The sequence below is a fragment of the Scheffersomyces stipitis genome, chromosome 8 (assembly GCF_000209165.1).
Source record: "Scheffersomyces stipitis CBS 6054 chromosome 8, complete sequence".
NCBI lineage: Eukaryota > Fungi > Ascomycota > Pichiomycetes > Serinales > Debaryomycetaceae > Scheffersomyces > Scheffersomyces stipitis.
The window spans coordinates 262002-283263 of NC_009048.1; the positions used below are offsets into that span (position 1 = coordinate 262002).

The 21262-nt window shown below is 37.4% G+C and overlaps 8 protein-coding genes across 8 annotated transcripts; 6 read left to right on the forward strand and 2 right to left on the reverse strand. All coding sequences in view use genetic code 12, as the record gives it.

Moving 5' to 3' along the window:
• Window positions 1–2357: 2357 nt before the first annotated feature.
• On the forward strand, window positions 2358–3182 carry PICST_33707 (predicted protein; the record flags this gene model as incomplete). Its single annotated transcript, XM_001386412.1, has 1 exon — window positions 2358–3182. One exon carries the CDS (start codon window positions 2358–2360, stop codon window positions 3180–3182), a length of 825 nt encoding a protein of 274 aa, XP_001386449.2.
• Window positions 3183–3745: 563 nt separating this feature from the next.
• On the forward strand, window positions 3746–4819 carry PICST_50192 (protein disulfide isomerase; the record flags this gene model as incomplete). The annotated part of the gene is made up of 1 exon (XM_001386413.1): window positions 3746–4819. A coding segment is annotated over one exon (1074 nt), but the record flags the coding sequence as incomplete, so codon positions are not given.
• Window positions 4820–4844: 25 nt separating this feature from the next.
• On the reverse strand, window positions 4845–5753 carry PICST_37156 (predicted protein; the record flags this gene model as incomplete). The annotated part of the gene is made up of 1 exon (XM_001386609.1): window positions 4845–5753. One exon carries the CDS (start codon window positions 5751–5753, stop codon window positions 4845–4847), a length of 909 nt encoding a protein of 302 aa, XP_001386646.1.
• A 1824-nt stretch (window positions 5754–7577) lies between these two features.
• Window positions 7578–8903, forward strand: MSS4 (Phosphatidylinositol-4-phosphate 5-kinase; the record flags this gene model as incomplete). The annotated part of the gene is made up of 1 exon (XM_001386414.1): window positions 7578–8903. The coding sequence occupies one exon, from the start codon at window positions 7578–7580 to the stop codon at window positions 8901–8903; it is 1326 nt and encodes a 441-aa protein (XP_001386451.1).
• A 563-nt stretch (window positions 8904–9466) lies between these two features.
• Window positions 9467–10830, forward strand: PICST_85561 (predicted protein). The gene has a single exon (XM_001386415.1). It carries the CDS (start codon window positions 9505–9507, stop codon window positions 10771–10773), a length of 1269 nt encoding a protein of 422 aa, XP_001386452.1. The 5' UTR covers window positions 9467–9504; the 3' UTR covers window positions 10774–10830.
• Window positions 10831–10995: 165 nt separating this feature from the next.
• Window positions 10996–11964, forward strand: NRL2 (Aliphatic nitrilase; the record flags this gene model as incomplete). The annotated part of the gene is made up of 1 exon (XM_001386416.1): window positions 10996–11964. A coding segment is annotated over one exon (969 nt), but the record flags the coding sequence as incomplete, so codon positions are not given.
• Window positions 11965–12075: 111 nt separating this feature from the next.
• Window positions 12076–13392, reverse strand: PICST_50504 (predicted protein; the record flags this gene model as incomplete). The annotated part of the gene is made up of 1 exon (XM_001386610.1): window positions 12076–13392. One exon carries the CDS (start codon window positions 13390–13392, stop codon window positions 12076–12078), a length of 1317 nt encoding a protein of 438 aa, XP_001386647.2.
• Window positions 13393–13615: 223 nt separating this feature from the next.
• On the forward strand, window positions 13616–21214 carry UTP20 (U3 snoRNP protein; the record flags this gene model as incomplete). Its single annotated transcript, XM_001386417.1, has 1 exon — window positions 13616–21214. The coding sequence occupies one exon, from the start codon at window positions 13616–13618 to the stop codon at window positions 21137–21139; it is 7524 nt and encodes a 2507-aa protein (XP_001386454.2). The 3' UTR covers window positions 21140–21214.
• Window positions 21215–21262: the final 48 nt, after the last annotated feature.

Below are 21262 nucleotides of genomic sequence, written 5' to 3' on the forward strand. Positions count from 1 at the left end.
ACGAAACGTTGACGAATCTGGTGGATTGGAATCTCATAGTTCTCCGTGACAAACTTCAATCCTTCATTGATACAATTTACCCTCCGACACGCAATCAACTTGATCCCCTGAAATGGGACATCGTACCGTGGTACCTTTTCCTTGTGAACTACGCGGTCCAAAACAAAGATCATGCAATGTCAGCGTACAAGACCTACAATCAATTCACCAGAGCCGAAATAGCATGGCTCGAAGCATGGTTTACCATCATTAAGCCGAAAAACCGCTACCATATCCCGGATGAAAGGGGTAGGAGGTTTTGGATTAATTCATATTTTAAAAAGCCCTTCACGCTTAATGAGAAACAAGAGATGGTGCGTAACCCGCCACTTCAGCTGGATTGGGATAAACACATAACCAGCCGTGTTGATCGCATGACATTTACCCGTAGATCAGCAAAATATGAGCAACAAGCCCCGGTGTGTAGCTCCAGTACGCTACTTCAAAAGTTTCCCCTGCTACAGGACAATTACCCCAAGTTTTGGAAGGCTCTTTATAAAGTACAACTTCTTCATCCCAAAGGGACAGAGGAATTACACAGGGTCCATCTTGGTCACCGCGAACGCCACGGCAATCCGGAGGCTCTTGAAGATTGTGTAATGTGCCTCAACTCAATTGAAAGACGGAAATACTTTCACCATACCTACCAAGACTGTGAGGCTAGCCGCACGTTTTGGAATTTGTTAGGGCCTGAAGGTATGAACCTAGATTTAAACAACATCATTGGTAAGTTTGAACTTCCCGTGGCTGCTTTCCTTTCTCTAAATCGATACTTCCTTACTGTCTACTTATTTCAAGTTCGACGGCGGAACAGTGAAGACAGGGAATCCTTCTCTCTGTCAACACTTTCTACTTGGGTATCGATTTTGCAGTCTAGACGTCTTATTTAAACATTTTACAAGTCCGGTAGCATATACCGTTGTCCAGTTTTCTACAGTTTTCTAAGGATATCACCTAGTTTTTAGGTGATTTCACTCGGAGGTTTTTATCCTAGGATTTCCTCCACCATTCGGTATGGATTAGAGGATGATTTATATACTTTGTAGTAGATAGGTTAGACTTTAGTCGTAATACATGCCATTTCGTCAAAAAAAAAATATTGTGTGTGAAAAAAACTGTGATTTCCGAGGTTTATAACCTCGGAATGGATCCGATAAACATCCGAAACAGAAGTTCTACATTTATTTTGTTGAATAACCCAAAAACTCACAGAGATGATATGAGGATGAAGAATATGTAAATACCAGAGGATTCCCTCTAGTTTAAACAGATTTTAAATAGTTCTTCAGTGATTAATACAAGTCCATATCCATTAATCCAAATCTAAGTCCAAAAGGAAAACCGGTCTCTATATATAGGTTTCCCGTCATAAAAGGTAGATAATCTCTTGATACTAAGTCGGCTCCTAGGCTCGTATAGGCATTGTTATATTTGGCAGATGTTCATGACCAATTAAATGCCGAAGTAAAGAATTAATATAGTTGTAAATAAAGAATACCAATACGAAATTCTCGGATGATTATTATTGTGAATCTGTTGGACAAGATGCCTTCTATGTCATTTTGTCCTCGTTTCGTCAATTTGGTTCCAATCATAGATGTTTCTGATATATCAGCTAACATTAGTACAGGATATGCTGTTATTGTCTTTGCCAGCTTGTTATAATGAGCATCGTATAAACCTCATTTAGGACATAATGTAAATTCTGTGCATCATTCAATCATAACATCTATAGAGCCGAAGAACCCGTTTTGCCAGTGCTCATTCCATTTTGCAATTTATGGGAATTCCAGGAACTTGGATTAATTTTATCTAAACCTTATCTACATTTTGCTATGATTACTTCCATATGGGCATCAAGGGAATGTCAGTTAGTGAAATCGTAAGAGAGTGTAAGAAAATGATAAATTGTTGTGGCCCTTGGAGCACAATTGCAGTAAGAAAACCAATCAATGAAGGACGCAAAGGTTCAAAACATCAACAGAAGTTTTAGAATCAGTTCACAATTGTCAAACATCATCGTGCAAATGAAACAATTGAACTATTAATATGGCTATATACCTGACGGTCGAAGCTCATAACTGTATGGAGTCAGCTAATAAATTCCTGTTTGGCTGTTGCCCCATACTAAATCACCCGATTCTGAAATAAAATTTGGCGGTTGCAACCCTTTTGGTAGAATACGCACTCCATGTTTTTCCAGGCTGCAATTTTTCTGTTTTCATTCTTCAAATGGCACCATTCGAAAAGCATCATATATATAGTATGGCTTTCCAGAATTTCTCATTGTTTATTCAAAATTATCAACTATCAAAAATATGGCCAACTCTACTATAGTTTCTAGTGAACATCCCGACAAGAGCGTTGCTAGCCAGGATGAAAACCCTGTAAGCAGAGTACAATTCTCTGGTGATGCAGACGAGTTCGTACTGATTGGGGGCCACAAGTACCACAGACATGAATTGATGCAAGCCTTCGGAGGAAATTTGAACCCAGGTTTATCTCCTTATCCTAAGAGAACTATCAACCCAGTGCCTGTGGGCCTTGCTGCCTTTTCGTTGACTTTGTTCGTATTCTGTATGTACACTGCTGAAGCTATGGGCATTAAAATTCCAAACGTTATGATTGGAAGTGCCTGCTTCTATGGTGGTACAGTTCAAATGTTATGCGGAATTCTCACTTTCCTTAACGGAAACACTTTTGGAGCAACAGTTATCACTTCTTTTGGAGCTTTCTGGCTCTCCTTTATGGCCATCTTTGTTGAAGACTTCGGTATTGCTCAAGCTTATACTGATCCAAAGATGTTCTCGAACGCAGTTGGTTTTTTCCTTTTGGGATGGGCTATTTTGATTTGGGTTCTTACTATTCTCACATTGAAGTCTACTGTTCCAATTTTTGCATTCTTTTTCCTCTTGGCATTGGCATTTACTTTATTGTCCTCTGGATATATGGTCAATAGGGTAAATGTGAAAAAAGCTGGAGCAATTATTGGAGCTGTGGATTCCTTCATTAGTTGGTATCTTGCCTTTGCAGGTACTTCCAACAGGCAGAACTCGTACATCACTTCTTACCACTTGCCAATGCCTACATTTGGCAAGAAGGGTGCCTTTGAACACAAACCTTTCCGGGGACCACAATTATAAAACGTTACACACCATTATTTTCACTAATAACTAATATCATCATTACACTTACCATTGTTTTTTACTTAATATTTAATTCATTACTATATTCTAAAATCGGGAACTTTAGATAATAAACTAATAACTTACATTTTATTCAGTTGTATCTTTTCTTTACAGACTAAAAAAGTTGTAGCACATTGTAGATATAATATTTTCTCACTAAATCTCTAAATTCCACATAAAAGTTTTTTTTTCAAATTCGATATTGTTACAAATGAACGTGTACCATAGTAAATAGAGGGGATTCATGAAAGGGTTATAATCTCTATTTGATACAAGTACATAAGAATTAGCGGAAATGGGTCCTTGCATTATTTAGCACGGTAGATTCGGATACTACTTGGTGGGTAAATACTGTACAGAGTGCAGACTAGCAACGCGAGCTTATTAAGCTTCAATTCGAGTCTTCATCTATCATACAGACTATTACTCTAAAGAAAAGGACCAAAATGAAGTTTGGTCTAGTAATTTTGACACTGTTGAGTGTTTTCAGTAGTTTGGTTAGTTCCTATTCTTCGTCTTCGAATCTCCTCCAGGTGAATGACAAAAATTTCAAAGAGATTGTCATTGACTCCGGTAAATTCACCTTCGTAGATTTCTATGCTGACTGGTGTCGTCATTGCAAGAACTTGATGCCAACAATTGAAGAACTTGCAGATGTTTTCGAGCCATTCCAAGACCAAGTCCAAGTTGTGAAAATAAACGGAGACAAGGACGGAAAGAAGATGTCTAAGAAATACGTCTTCAAAGGCTATCCAACCATGTTGCTTTTCCACGGCAACGATGAACCAGTTGAATATGACGGTATTAGGGATTTGCAGGCTTTGAGCAATTTTGTTCAACAAATCACAGGAGTCAGATTAGCAAGCATAAAACCGGAAGGGGAGGTCGAAGAGTCTAAGGTAGAACAGGAACCAACTGGTTTGATTCGATTGAATGATATCAATTTTGAAGACAAAATTAGAGAGACTCCGTATTCAATTGTAGTATTCACTGCCACTTGGTGTCAATTCTGTCAGAAGTTAAAGCCGGTACTTGAAACTCTTGTTGATGTCGTATTCGCCAACGAGAAAGAAAAAATACAGATAGCAATTGTGGAGCTTGACACGGAACCCGGAGACAAACTAAGTGATAGATACCACATACTGACGTTACCAACAATCCTCTTCTTCAGTAATGAGTATGATGAACCTAGCATATATGATGGTGAAAAGGAATTATTGCCTTTGCTTGCCCTGATCAATGAATTCACAGACTCACACCGCGACGTTGAAGGAAGGCTTTCTAATACTGCGGGGAGAATTCAAGAAGTTGACAATTTGATTAGCCAGAAGATTTTACAAGGATTCAAAGGAGATTTGAGTACAGCAGGAATAGAGCTTTTAGGCGAAATTTCACATTTATCAAATGAGAATTACGAGATGCTTCCCTATTATAAGAAGTTGGTAAGCAAGATCATAAATAATGAAATGGACTTCTTCAAGAATGAGTTTTCCAGATTAGCGACTATATTGGAGAATGACATCTCAAAATTGACGCCAAATACAATCGACTCGATGCAAAAGAGATCTAATATTTTATCTTCATTTATCTAGCTATATCAGTTATATGTACATGGCTCTACCATTCTATAGAATCAAATTTTTGAATTAATCTAATCTTTTCCGGCCATACCTTACCATCATTAACAATACATTCATCGACAATGGGACGAACATTATTGGGTTTGCACCTTGCCAACCAAATATTCTTGCCGGACTTCCTTAAATAGATGATTACGTTCGCAGCATACTTGTGACCACCAATATGGTTAATAAACGCAACCTTGACGCCACCTGGGGTATTATCTCCAACATCTCTGTATAAACCAAGATCACGTAGGTAAATATCCATCTCCTTCTTCATGATGGGAGCTGTGACACCACAACGCTTGTCTCTTGATTTATGAGAACAAAAGAAGACGTACGATTGATTACTGTCCACCTCTATCTTAACACTAGGAAACTGTGGGTATGATAACTGGATTTCTTTGACCGAATTCTTGCGGCTAGCAACTAAGCTGGCTACCACTGCATCCAAAACAGGGTTAACTTGGGCTATTGATACGTTTCTTACCCATACAAAAAATGGAAGTAAGAGGACATCGCCTCTTTTCTCATTGCAATATTCATCGTTGGTGAGAAGATCATCTGAAGAAAGTGACGAGACGGTAACTTTAATCGAGCCTATTTCCGGAAATTTGCCACTGCTATGGCCCCCCCACTCGCTCACTTGTTTCGAAAATGTACCAGAAACACCACAGGCATCATGGGGCCAGTCTGTTTTGCCTGTTGGAACCACAATATGGAGACCATAAGGTTTTGTTGATTCCCAGAGATAAGCATCGTTGTCAAACGAAAGAGACTTCGGAAAGTTGGACGTACAACTAGAACATTCAGATGAGCATGAAGATACCTCAAACCCCTTTTCAAGTACCAAGGAGTCAATATTCTTTGTCTGCCCGTGGAAGATTTTTTGAAGTAGACCCATTGAATTCTTGTATCAGGCTGAAATGTACTAAGAAGAAATTTTTTTTTGCTGATAGACCAAAGTCAGTTGCTGGTCTCTTTATACAATCAAATTTTCTTATCTGGGATCTTTTCAGACCAGAAGCTTAGGAATAGGTGGGTTCAAATAGTAAAATCTAGGTCCACAGTGATTCTACTTTTTTTGTGTTAGCGCAAAAACTCGGACCGTAGTTCCGAGAATGTAAGGTTTTCGCTTATTCTAACAACAGTCTGGCTGCAAACCCCATGAGGTAGATATTGATTTGTTCATATCGGAGTTGTGTACTCAGTCCTACAACGGTTTACGACCTCTTAATAGTACTAAAGCTTTTTGGAAACTGTAATAGGAACCACCGTTTAGTCCATATTTAACCTGATTCCCTTAAACTGCTTCTGGAAAAAGAAAACGCGCATTAGCTGCCCCAATAGTTCCATCCGTAAATATCTGCAGATTTTCTGATTAGATCGGTGGAATGCGTCAGGCTAACGTCTTACAAACATACGATTCGCCCCAAACACTTCCTATCTTGCAAACTCATTCGACAGAACCGTGGTCCACGAATGAAGACAGATCTAGATTGAACGTGAATTCGTGCTACTTTGTAAAAGCATTATAAGCATTATTAGCCTGCCTTTATTGAAGGTAACCGATGGTCTCACGTGATGGAGGAATTTCAGATTGACTTCTATTGATAAGTTTCGCACGACCTGCTTGTTGAAGTTTTTCTGAAAGGAGACAAAAAGAAAAGGCTGAGACCACAAATGAGATTTCGCTAACGGAACACATCCTCTCATTATTTATAGTCTACATTGTTATAATTACCACGTATTTTTCTATCACTGGCCCTTGAGATATACTTTCCCCGATATCACTTGCTGAGTATCGTGTTTGATATTAGACGGCGTGACACTCTGGGACCACATTGAATACCAAATAGAACGGCGCTCACTCATCACACTTCCGACTAGAAGTTTCCGAAAATATCTTTAATAGGCATTCATTTGCTCTCACACCAAAATCTACAAGAATTACCACGAATAACATCAGGTACTCAAAGACTGCCTCGTCCTTTCAACCCATTCATTGGTGATAACTGCCAGCAATCGGCTCAGAATAGCTGCCTCTATATATGAAATGTCGGTAGTACAGCTACAATCGTCATCACAAATACATCTCCCACATCCGCCTAAGGATAGGGATGTTTCCCAATTTGTAACTGAGAGTGATGAAGACAGCAGTAAAGTAATCAAATCCATCATTAAGAGTAGTCTTGAATTTGAATCAGACAACAATCGATCTTCTATAGAATTGCTACCAAATCCCAGTTCTATGAATTCGAACAACAACTTGATAGTGAACAATGCACCATCTACTCCAACATCATTTAAGGGCTCAAGATCAGATGCTTCTGACGTGACCAATGACACTACACCATCGTCTTTCGATGAACAATTGAATGTGCAATTGAATTATCAGTCCCATTCAGATCCAATAATTAGTCAACGTTTAGAAACCGAAGAGGTAAATACACTTGGCCCCCATAGTCAAGAAATTGATCCAGTATTGACATTAATTGGAGAGCCATCTGCTGCCAAGGAAGTAGCGTCGTCGTCGGCATCCAACAGAGTGTTGAATACCATTATTAATGAATCCAATTCTGGATCCTCAAATTCGTCCAGAAGACACACAACTCCACATACCCCAGTATTGTATGAATCCATAGACGTATCAAGTAGATTATCATACCAGCATACGCTTGCTCGTGTGCCAATGTCCAGAAATACGTTCCCATCATATAGATCTCTGATGGAGGTTTTCGCTGCTAAACCAGACTCTACCAATACGGAAATCTTGCGCATGAGAAATTCGATTCTCGTCAAAAGAAATATCAAGAAGAAGAAGAAAGAATTCTTAGAAGACGAAAAAGTCTTGGTAGGTAACAAAATTAGCGAGGGACATGAAAACTTTGTGATGGCATACAATATGTTGACAGGAATAAGAGTTGCCGTATCAAGATGTTCAGGAGTAATGAAAAAATTAAATGATGATGACTTTAAAACGACAAAAAAGTTGTCATTTAACATGGACGGCAGTGAATTGACACCTTCTTCCAAATATGATTTCAAATTTAAGGACTATTGCCCTGAAGTATTCAGAGAGTTAAGATCGTTATTTGGGTTGGATCCTGCTGACTATTTAGTATCGATTACTGGAAAGTATATTCTATCCGAATTAGGTTCTCCTGGTAAATCAGGTTCTTTTTTCTACTATTCAAGAGATTACAGATTCATTATTAAGACTATTCATCACTCTGAACATAAGCAATTGAGGAGAATCTTGAAGGACTACTACGAACATGTGAAGGAGAATCCAAACACCTTAATTTCACAGTTTTATGGCTTGCATAGAGTGAAAATGCCCTTCAATAAAAGCGGCATTAGAAAGGTCCATTTTGTGGTTATGAATAATTTATTTCCTCCTCATAGGGATATACATCGCAAGTTTGACTTGAAGGGCTCAACTTGGGGAAGAATAACGAAGCTTGACCCAACGAAGGAACAAAATCTTGCTCAATATACTCTAAAGGATGTAAATTTCCTTGATAGACATGAATCTATCAAATTTGGTCCCCATAAGCGAAAGCTATTCTTTGCACAATTAGAGGCAGATGTTGCTCTATTAAAAAAGATAAATGTTATGGATTATTCATTGTTACTTGGGGTTCATGACGTCAAAAAAGGAAATACTTTCGAGCTATCTCAGAAATTGTCCGTTTTTGATCCCAAATCTAATGACAAATCGATATTAATTAATACCAATCCTAGAGATATTGATCGTGAATTCGACTTACCTAGCAATGTTTTCCCTGGGCGTTCCAAGTATGTCTTCTATGGACATGATGGTGGTATTAGAGCAACGAATGAAGATAATGAACCAATGGGAGAAATATACTATCTTGGAATCATAGATTGCCTTACTAATTACTCAATTAAAAAGCGGTTAGAGACAGTTTGGAGATCCATTGGACATACTCGAAGTACAATATCCGCTCTTCCCGCACATGAATATGGAGATCGATTCTTGAAATTCATCAAAGTTGGAACCAGCAGTTCCAAAAAAAAGTCATCATAAGAAATTTCAACATATACTCCCATTAAAGGGGGCAACACTTAACTTATTTATCTGCTTTCACTTCTCCCTATACATTTTCTATTCATTTTGAATAATTTTCAATTGGTCTTTGGTTTATTACGCTATTCAATTTTTTTCCGGACAAAGTGTTGCCTTATACGGAATGTCAATACCATATATATATTGTTAAGTATCACAACTAATAAATTTTGGTATTCATTATTTGACTTTCTGTAGTATATTATAATTCTTGTCTTTTTTGGCTGGATTTATGCGAAATTGCTTTACTGCATTATATAGTATTAATAAACCACAACAATGAAAGAAACCTCTCTGAATTTGGAGTACGGGCTTTATTGTTAACCCCTGAGTGACTATGATGTACATCAACCTCTGATGCGTATAACTAGACAACCTTATACAATTGAAAGCGAGAGAATCATTTGATATCTGGTATAGCCGTACTTATTTTTTTGAGATTTTCGCAGTCGCATTTTGAAATTGAAAATTAGTTCTTATCCAATCGAATTCACCCGACTACAACAAGGCTATTTGTAATTTGACAATTACACATTAACACATTAAAACGATACGTTGCAATATGAGTAAGTCGTACGTTTCACGTATTGTGAAAGTTGGAAATATAAAAGAATTGAATTTTCGACGGTCTGTGTCCATATCACAGGCTCCAACTGGAATTCAAGGTGATATTTCAACAACGACTACCTATGAAGAAAATATCAAAAATGCCGAAAATTTAAAGGCCGGCAACGTATTGGAAACTGCTGAATTCAAAGCATTAGGAACACCGCAATCTGTTTTGTCCATCAATTGTCCTCCTTCAGTACCTGTGTATCTTAGAAGAGGTTCATTATTGTCAATATATGGACTAAACGACAGTTCTTCTATAAAGAATGTTAGAAGTTCTATAAATTTCATAAATCCAATTCGAAGACTCTTATTTGGTATCAATACATCGTCTTACCAGAGATTAGAATCGACAACACCATTCTCCTTATTGATTTCAGCAACATATAGAAAGTTTTCGATTTTCAAGAAATCTGACAATAAGTCGTTTGTGACTATTTCTTTGGATGGTTCTACAGATTGGTCTATTTTGTACAGAGATGCCTTGCAAGTTTATACTGGAAATTCATTAACAGTCTCTCAGTACAGAGTGCCTCGTACAATTTCCAGAAAATTGTCGAGAACTTTGAATATTCCGAGCAATACTACCACAGGTCTCTTCAAGTGGAACAAATCTGGATTTATTTTCTTGAGTGGAAGAGGTCAAGTTGGATTGGTTGGTAATGGTGCAATCTACAACATAAACTTAGATGACAAAGAAGAGCTACTTATCAATAGAGACAATTTATTAGGATTAACAGTGAATGGACCCTTCGACTTACAAAACTGTGTTGTAGAACACAACTTCACAACACACGAAAAACGCAGCGAATCCTCGTCTGTCGTACAGAAACCTCTCGGTATTTCTGTCATTTTGAAACAGCAAACAACTGTTAGACACAAGTTCAAACAAATTTGGTCATTGTTTCAGTACCACCTAGAAGCAAGTTTCAGTTTTCTTAGGGGCAGCAGAAATAAAACGAACAATTTCTTAGTTGGTAATCAGAACTTTGTCAAGATTATAGGTCCACGAAACTTATTGTTGCAGTCAAGTTCAGAAACCAGTCATATCGAAACCCCTACTCCGAAGAGAAAAAATGGTGTAGAAGTAGCCAATGTTACTGGACCTAAACAGACTTCAGCTGATTACTTAAGTTACGTTACTGTAACTCCTGGGCAAGGTGTCAAATTTGAGAGCACACCAGACTTTAAGGATACGGTAGATAAAATCGAAAGAAAGTAGATACATTATAGAAGAAATATGCAATCTTACATGCAACATAGTCCTAGGGCTCCTCTTAAAATATAACTATGTACACTATCAAATGCCGTCCCGAATGTGATTTTCGCAGCCTTCCTAAATTGTTCTATCCTCCGCTTACTTTCAAACCCCGAACCAAAAGTATAAATAGACCCTTGAACACTGCTAGTTTCTTTGCTTTTTATAGTATGACAACATCTACTAATGACTCTTCCTGTCACACGGGTGGCTGCTTGCCACTTTGCACCTGTTATGATGAATAAGGAGGCAACGATGGAGAAAGTGTTCAATGGGGTGAGTGAAGCAGCATCCAAGGGTGCAAATTTAATTGTATTTCCAGAAACATATGTATCCGCTTTTCCTTTATGGGGAGCATGCAAAGCTCCAATTGACAATCATCACTTATTCAAACAACTTGTTGAAAGTTCAATTTATATAGATGGACCTGAAATTTCCTCTTTGCAATCACTTTGCAAAGAGTTATCAGTTGTAGTACTATTAGGTTTCAATGAAAGATCTCGTGTTAGTGTCGGCTGCCTATGGAACTCATATGTCTTGATTGATGAAAATGGAACTATTGGAGCACATCATAGAAAGCTAGTTCCTACCTTTTTTGAGAAGCTCTCTTGGGCCAATGGGGATGGTTCAGGTTTGAATGTTATTGACTCAAAATATGGAAAGATTGGGTGTCTAATATGTGGGGAGAACACCAACTCGCTAGCAAGATTTACACTTCTTAGCCAAGGTGAGCAGATTCATATATCCATTTGGCCCCCTGCAGCAGATATGCACCGTCCTTCAGAAGAGACCAAAAGCTTCGACAATATTACCGCTAACAAGATAAGGTGTGGGGCCCAATGTATAGAGGGTAAATGCTTTGGGGTCCTCAGCTCATCATTTGTGGACCAAGCAATGTTGGACTTTTTGATTAAGGATGACCCATCCAATGCATCCTTTTATAATAACATGTCCCAAGGAATAACTTGCTTCTTGTCACCTTCTGGAAATGAAATAGGGGATTCATTAAGATTTCAAGAGGGAATTGCGTATGCGGATTTTGACTTAAATACCACTATCGAGCCTAAACAGTTCCATGATCTTGTTGGTGGGTACAATCGATTTGACGTATTTAAGCTTCACGTAAATAGATCTCGTAACATTCCGATTTACTTTGACGAAGAAACAAGCGAATCTAGAGAAGGTATTAACAATTCGCCACTTTCGCAGTGACCGGTCTATATTGGTTTAATGAACGATGAACAATGATTATATATATACTATTAACTAATACGTTAGAATATCAATAATAATATTTATGACGCTGACCAAGACTTCTACACCAACGAGTACGACAACAATGAACTCTAGATTTTCTTCGTGAGAATGACCAAGTTGTTCTTTTAACATTTGCAAAAGGTCCGAGATAACTTCAAGTCTCTGATTCAATAATTCCACTCTTTGATTGATTTCTAAATAGCCTCGCGTTGCTTGATAAATAGGCTCCAAATGAGGTTCAGCCCACATGAGCTCGGGAGAATCAAGAACAGAACCATGCAAATTAATATTGATTCTCAAGATAAACAATTCACCAATGGACTTCATTATTTCGTCCCTTGTCATTGCGACCTTACCAGTATGTGCAATCTGTTGAGGGATATCCTGAGTATCTTCAATTGTGTTGTCAACCAATTCTTCAAACAAAGAAATCTTAACTGATTGAGCCAATGCATGAGAAATTGACAATTTTAACATATAATTATTATCATCTCTTAATGTAATAAAATCATTATAGATTCTCGGTTGGTAGGACTTTGTAATATAGTAGTTGAATTCTTCTATTTGAATGTCCTCAGAAGAAAGCTTCTCACTTTCAAACTTTGCTAAGTCCTCTAAAAATGCAGCTTCTTCTTTCGTGGAATATCCCCACATGACCACTACTCCATACTCAAAAATAAATATATCATTCTTCCGACCGATGTCTATTTCACCACCTTCATCAGCCAACCTAATGAGTTTATGAGAGTCATTATCTTCACCTCCATTGCTATCACTTCTCCAATCTTTGTATGTGAATGGAGAGTAGAGACATTCATCAAATAGTTTTGGACTGGTATTGTGTATTCTCTTTCTGTCCTTGAGCCAACGAAGAAGATCTTTCATTTTATAAGAGCCACAAGTACAATAAGCAGTGACTCTTGGAAGCAAGTCTCTGTGCAGCTTTCCCAATATTTCTGCATCCTTTCTGGCAGATGTATCCGTTATACGCTTAACTTGAGAATAAACTCTTGTTGTAGGCAAGTCATCATCATCGTCATTTGCACTTATACTCGCTGTTGCATGTTCCAAATTTGGAGGGTCTTCAGGCAATAATTTAAGCTTTTGCGTTGTTCTACTCGTTCTTTGCAACCCTATCTTTGGTGATTGCGCAATCTTGGATGCCGAACGATTAGCCTGTTGACTTTGCTGTCCATGTTGCGATTGACTGAGCTTGGAATTAGACGGTATTCCAGTAGTCTTTAGGACACTGTCAGGTAATATAATAGGATTCTCATAGGAAGGTTTTGTTAAGAGTGGCGTTCGAGCACTACCTGAAGATGTCATTTCCGTTAATGGCAGGAGAATAGAGTATGCTCCCTATCTTCACTTTGCCCAGAGTTAATCATTGCGAGACTTGATATAGATTGAATCGCAACATTAATTAGCGTAACCATAGAAAACCATATGTGCAGGATACATATTGCTTAACAAAAAAAAATAGATGAGATGGACCTAAAAATTTAAATCAGAACATTAATATCTCAATTTTGGCAATTACCACGGTATAATGGCTAAAACGGCGAAAACCAAGTCTACGGAGTCTTCAAGAAGACATGCGTTTTCTTCGTTTCGTGAGAGAATTGATTCCATTAAGATTGAGCCCAACTTGAAACTTACCAAACGGGTACATGATTATGTGGAAACTTCTCATTTTTTGGCTACACTCGACCACTGGAAGGAGGTAAACTTAAGTGGAAACTTCAGTGAATTTGTTGATAAGGTGGAAATTTACTCACAGACTTTGCCGCAGATCTTGCACCACCAAAGCTTCATCTTTGATGCCCTTTGCACCCACATAAAAGTGAACGATATTAATTCCATTCAGCCATTATTAGAACTCGTAGCACAGTTTATTCACGATTTAGGAGATGATTTTTTAGTCTACTATTCTAAGTTTCTACAATTATTGACGGAAATCGCACTTGAGACCATTCCAAATGACAGTCAAAATCAGCGGAACACTTCGAATGTACTTGAGTGGACCTTTAATTGTTTAGCATTCGCATTCAAATACTTGTCCAGAAGTTTAACATCGGATTTACAGCCAACATTCGAAATTTTCTTGCCCATTCTCCAAATGAAAAAGAAAACTTATATTTCTAGATTTTGTGCAGAGTCACTAGCATTCCTTGTCAGAAAGCTGAAGGCAGACGCATTGACTTCAATTATGATGTTCTGCTTTTCAAAAATAGATTCAATGGAAGAGTCTGATTCATACCCAGAGACTTTGGCTATTTTGTTTGCGGAGTCCATCAAACACACTAAAGGAACATTTCATTCGAAAACTAATTTGATATTGCTGAAGATCTTGGAAGTTTCTTTCCACAAGTTAAATATCCAGAAGAAGAGTATTTCAATACTTTCCGACATAATTTTGGATTTAATTAATCATGGTACTCTGGACACATGCAAGCAAGTCTACAAGGTGACAATGGAGTTTTTATTAGGGGAGTTAAAAAATGAAAATTCTATACCTTCTGTATCACAACTCTTGACTGTCCTCATTTTTGCTGAATCTGGTAAAAAGATTACTGACTGGATATCGTTCACAGAAATATTAAATGCTTTGTTGGTATATTTGAGCAATTGCCAAGGTTCTACAGAAAATGATTCACAATTGGCTGAACTAACCTCCTATTTGTTTGTAATTGTTCTTAGAAACGGGGACCTTCAAGTTTTAACAAAGTTGCATAGACAAATTTTTATTACAATGTCATCGTTTTGCGATGGTAAATATTTTTTGGCTTTTGCTGAATCTTGCGTTGATTTGACAAGAGAAAGAGCGAAGAATTTTGGCCTCCTACATTTCATTCAAAAATATGTAAATCAATTACCTGAAGAGAGCAATGAAATAAAGAAGGTTGCATATCTATTGACCAAATTGAGTAAGAATCACTCTGAACTATTACATCAGATAGAGCTTCCCCTACATATTCACAATTACATTCGAAAAGATATCAAGACACAAGCAGATTTGATTAGAAATTCCAAGGTTCCCCTTGATTTTTACTGGTTATTGCAATTGTCCAAATTTGTTAAAGAAGATGCTGACTGGAACAATGATTTAATTGATCTTTTGTTGCTCCTTACTGAGAAGTTCGACGTTTTACCTCGAAAGCTTTGTTGTGATTTGATTGCAGCAATTATCATTTCTTTGTATTCTTCCTCAATTCCAAGACACGAGAAACTTGTAAAGGGAATGAAAACAGTGTTGTCAATGATCCTGAAAATTAAGGAGTCTTCGGATTTGATTCGTGCTTTGCAGACTTATATTCTACGTGAAAGAGATCAAGCAAAGTTATTTATAGAGGCCGAAGAAAACTTCTTGATGGAAATAGCTCAGAATTTGAGTTTGCCCAGTAGTCAATTACGTTGCATTTCAGCAGAATTTCTTTTAACAGTTCTTGATACATTGGGTCATGAAAATACTTCGTATGTATCGCAGATTAGGATTATTGAGCAAATTCCATTATCAATTACTACGGGTAGGGATATCACATTACGAATTAGGAACTTAGCATCCGATTTTAAGAATGATCAATCTCCCAGTGAATTTGATTGTGTTGTTGTTACAAATTTCCTTTTCGGGATGTTGAGCAACAGATTTCAACCTTGTTGGGATGCAGTTTATGAAACTTTACCTTCGTATGTGCCAATTTGTTCGTCTATACTTTGGGATATGGCCAGTAAATTTATTCTTACACTGTATTCTTCGACTGAAGATACTTACATGGATTTGGGTTACTCTCCACTTGAAGACAACGAAATTGTCGATTGGCATGCTAGGAACCCTCGGTTGAGAGATAATTTTGTTAACTACCATGAGAAGTACTTTCTCTCGTACCAGAATATCACAGAATCATTGTACGAATTTGCCAAAGAATCATGGGCAGACAATTCGTACAATGAGTTCATGAGATCTCATACTTTGAAAGCTCTCTCTTCCATTCCTTCAATCGCAGAGGCTCATTCACAAAGTTTAGTTGACTTGGTTTTAAGTCTCGAAGATATCGACAATGAAGATGATCCCTTAGCTAAGAAAGAAAGGTGGCAATGGAAAGATCGTAATGACCTTCTTGCCTTGTTCGGTAAATTCAAAAATTTGAAAAAGGTTCACAAAGCAGACATTTTGTATGATTACTTTTTGAGGCTCCTATGTAGTAATCAGTTACAGGTCCAAAAGATGGCCCTAGAAGTCTTGCTTCATTGGGGAAAGGGCCCAATTAGAAAATACAGGGACAACCTTCAAAATTTGCTAGATGATAATATTTTCCGCGACGAGCTTTCAAATCTTGCTGTCGGCTCGCAGTCTACAATCGAGGACCACGAAAGAGAGGCAATAATGCCGTTTGTCTTGAGAATTCTCTTCGGACGTGTCCAGGGGTCTCCAAGAAGCAATAGCCAAGTCGGACGGAAATTTGCTATTGTAACAATTCTTCCTAACTTTTCCGATACTCACATCATTGATTTTATACGATTGGGAGCTAATAGAATAGGATATGAAAAATTTTTCAGTGGGAAGCAGTTACCGAATTTAGATAGATTTCTTGTTAGAAGATTAACAGGTTTCATAAATCTTTTGAGCGAAATCTACGATACTTTGGGAACAAAGTATGCGTTTGCGTTAGAATCTACCATAGAGCCATTGATTTATTCATTGGTAGTCACCCAACATTATATTGATACAGGCATTAATGAAGTGAATGAAAGGGCTGCTGGTTTAGGAAAGGCTATAAGAAATATTCGACTGAATGCCATGCGATGCTTGGGTAGCTTATTCAAGATTTTGGATGAAGAATTTGATTGGGAACCATATGTTGTGATGATTTATGAGAATATCGTGTCCCCAAGAATAGAGAATTTTGTCTCCGAAAATTTGCAGCAGACATCCTCGTTGTTGAAAGTCATCACCTGTTGGATTGAAAAGAAGAATACTATTCAATTGTTACTTACGGATAACTTGGCCCCAGCCTCAGCGGCTATTTCATTGCTTAGTCATGAAAAAACAAAGGAAGGTGTATTGCTAACTGTACTTGACTTCGCAAGAAAAGTCTTGAAACAAAAAGGTGTTCAAACAGATGAATACTTTTCCTTGCTTGCACTTGTGGTGTCTACTTTGTTAGACAATTTGCCTCGCATAATCGACGGAATCACAGACCGTGAACTTGGAAGCATTACGATTGATGTGTTGATACTTTTGGTGGAAGGCAACTATATTGACGATTACCAGACGAAAAATTCCATATTGCAATCATTAACTAGTGCAATAGATAAGCCAAGAAGTCAAATAGAGCTTAAGGACAAGGTTCTTATATTGAGAGTCTTGTCGTCTTTAGTTGACAATTTCGAGTGCTCCTTCGACAATATCAAGCCATTGTATGAAACTGTTTCCAAACTGTTCAGAGTATATCCCGAGAAAAACGTTCGTCAAATGCTTGTCTCCGTGTTATTGAGCATTGGGAATAGGTTTTCAGAAGTACACGCAATATCATTGCTTATTGCAGACTTGAATGCTTTCTCAACAACTAGATTACAGGAACTAGATTTTGAAAAGAGACTTGAGGCCTTTAGGAAAATCAATGAAGAAGAGTTTTGTTCTTTTGATCCTAATTCATGGTTACCAATATTGTATTGTTGTTTATTCTTCATTAACGATCAGAATGAAATGGCTATCAGAAGTAATGCTTCCTATTCTTTAAGGCGGTTTATTGATTGTTTTTCTTCCAAGGATGAAGAGACATCACAAAATTACATTGGGATGCTAAAGAACATAATCCTTCCACAATTAAGACTCGGGCTCCGTAAAGATAACGAAGATGTTCAAAATGAATACATTGCTGTCTTGGAACATCTTGTCTGTTCATCGAAACATTACAACGAACTTGATGATATGAGGATTCTTACTTTTTCTGATGATGACGAATCTAACTTTTTCAAAAATGTTAATCACATACAACTCCATAGAAGACAAAGAGCAATCAGGAGATTGATAGACTATAGAAGTGAACTATCTTCAAACAGTATTGCTCACTATATTTTGCCAATTGTTGAACGTTATGCATTGTCATCGGAAGAAAAGTTCAAAAATATTGGGCATGAAGCATTTGAAACTATTAGTATCTTAGTAAGGTCAATCTCATGGAATCAGTACAAGGCGTTGTTCAGAAGGTATATTTCAAATTTGAAATCAAACAAAGAGGATTTATTAAGAAATCATGTGCATTTGATAATTTCTATTTCTAAAAGTTTAATGTTGTCTCATTTGGAAAGTCAAGAATCAGAGATTCTGGATCGTGGGCACCCTTCGGATCAAGAAGCCATAGACGCATACATTCTTCAAGAAGTATTTCCACCTATTTCAAAAGTTTTGGTTGTACGTAATGATGAAACCATTGTCGCTCGTGCTCCTTTGGCAGAAGCTCTTTCCTACTTAGTTACTTGCATCACAGAAGAGAGAATTGCGTCTGAGTTACCAGGAATTTTGACAAGTACTTGTCAAGTTATGCGTTCTCGTTCCGAGGAGCTTAGAGACGCGGTCAGGAAATCTCTTGGAAATATAGTGAAACTCTTGGGACCAAAATACCTTCGATTTGTATTGAAAGAGTTGAAGGGAGCGCTATCTAGAGGGTCTCAAATTCATGTGTTGAGTTTTACAACACATTATCTATTGGCATCAATCTCTGATAGTCTATCTCATGGAGACTTGGATGACACATTGGATATTGTGGTTGACATTGTTATGGAAGACATATTTGGAGCGGCTGGCCAAGAAAAGGATGCTGAAGGTTATAACAGCAAAATGAAAGAAGTAAAGCATAAAAAATGTTTTGACGTTGCCGAATTATTGTCGGCAAATATTAATTTGAAATCATTTGGAACCTTATTAGCCCCAATTAAACTTTTGCTTCAAGAAGGCATATCCTTGAAAACTCAGAACAAGCTTGATGAATTGTTAAGGAGGTATGCTCTTGGTTTGAATCACAATGACGAATCATCAAATAGGGAAATGCTCTTCTTATGTCACGAAATTCATCTGGAATCAGAAAATAGTCCAAATCAAAAGGAAGGAAAATTTCTCACTCAATCTGAAAAACATTTCATTGTAAATTTGAATGCTAAGAAAACACGGGCTCAGGTAAATAGCACAATTTATGTGCAAACATTTCAGAGATTTTCATTGGAATTGCTCAGAACAGCTATTTCTCGTCATGATAACCACTTGACTGTTCCAAATATGGTTGCTTTTATTCCTTTGTTGGAACAGGATCTCAAATCAGAGAGCGAGGGAGTTGTAATCTCATGCTTGAGGATATTGAACACGGTAGTAAGACTTCCATTCAATAATCAGGAGGAAGCTATATTTACAGCGTCTACAAGAAAAGCACTTGCTATCATTAAGGAAAACCCAAGCACTAATGCAGAAATCTGCCAAGCTGCTCTAAGATTTCTTGCAACTACAATTAGACACAAGCCGGATATCAAAATAAAAGAATCTGCCATTGCCTACACACTCGAAAGAATTCTTCCAGATTTGCAAGAGCCAAATAAACAGGGTTTGGCGTTCAATTTTTTGAAAGCTGTTGTTTCTCAGCATATTATGATTCCAGAACTTTACGATGTAATGGATAAAGTGTCCAAGATAATGATTGTAAACCACTCTAAAGATATTAGAGATATGTCAAGAAGCGTATATTTTATGTTTTTGATGGAATATGATCAAGGAAGGGGAAGACTTGAAAGGCAATTCAAATTCTTAGTGGACAACTTATCGTTTCCAACTGAGACTGGTCGACAATCCGTTATGGAATTAATTCACTCGATTGTCACCAAGGCTGGACTAGAATTGTTAGATAAATTAGCAACATCCTTCTTTGTTGCCTTAGCAAATGTATTAGTATCTGACGAAGAACCCAAATGCCGTGAAATGGCATCTTCGTTGATTGGAAATATAATTAGAAAATTGGGAGCAGGAAATGTTGACAATATTGAGAAATATTGCTTAGCATGGTCGAAGCAATCGCAGAATCAATTATTGAAACGTTGTGGACTTAACATCTACAAGATTTATGTTGCCGAATTTGGGGTCGAATCTAATCAAGTCTTAAAGCAAACAGCACTTGATAGCATCAAATTCGCAATTGAAGCAGGGAATAGCAGCGACGGTGCTGTTGAGTGGGAATTATTGTATTCTGCATTAAGTTTGTTTTCTACCCTTACTTCAAAGTTGAGGGAGTCTATATTGGATGAAGAATATGAGTCGATCTGGAACTCAATCATAAGGGTATTGCTATTCCCTCATTCATGGGTGAGATTGATATCTTCGCGTATTATTGAGATTTTATTATCAGGACTTGACACAGTAAAGTTTGAAATTGACAATTACAAAATCCAAACCATCGCATACAGGCAACTACATCAACTTGCAGCTCCTCAAGTTTCAGAAGATTTAGGAAACCAAATTGTTAAGAATTTGGTTTTGATATCAATGAAGTGGGAAAAGGAAAACACGAAGTATGAACACGTACAAACAAACAACACCGCTGACCAAAAGTACGATTATGCTAATGACTATCTTGTTGCAAGGATATGCTCAATTTTGCGCCTGGACATCAATTCCAATGTATCGTTTGAATCAAGGAAAAGTGCAATAAAATTGAGTGCAATGTTATTGCAAATTACGGGTGAAGATAGATTGAGCCTGGTTTCGGAAAGTTTATTGCTTGGACTCTTCCAATATACTGAACTCGAACCAAAGAATGGTAACGAGGAATCATTAGTCACACTTTCATTGGAATGCTTGCAATTGATTGAAAACAAACTTGGTGTCACCCAATATACTACAATTTTCACGAAAGTCAAACAGAAGGTCAATTCAAGAAGAGTGGAAAGGAAAACGAAGAGAGCACAATTGGCAGTGAATGCCCCCGATGTTGCAGCAAGACGAAAGTTGAGGAAGCACGAAAGAACAAGGGAGAAGAGAAAGCACGAAAAAGATGAAAACGGATTTTATCACAGTAAGAGAAGAAAATAATCTACCATTTATATGATTATTCAAATTTTAAATTTATAGACGTTTAGTTAGGAATTAAATGAAATAGAACTCACTAGCCTTTTCCTTTGAAGAGGATCAATTATCTTCACTATTATCAAACGG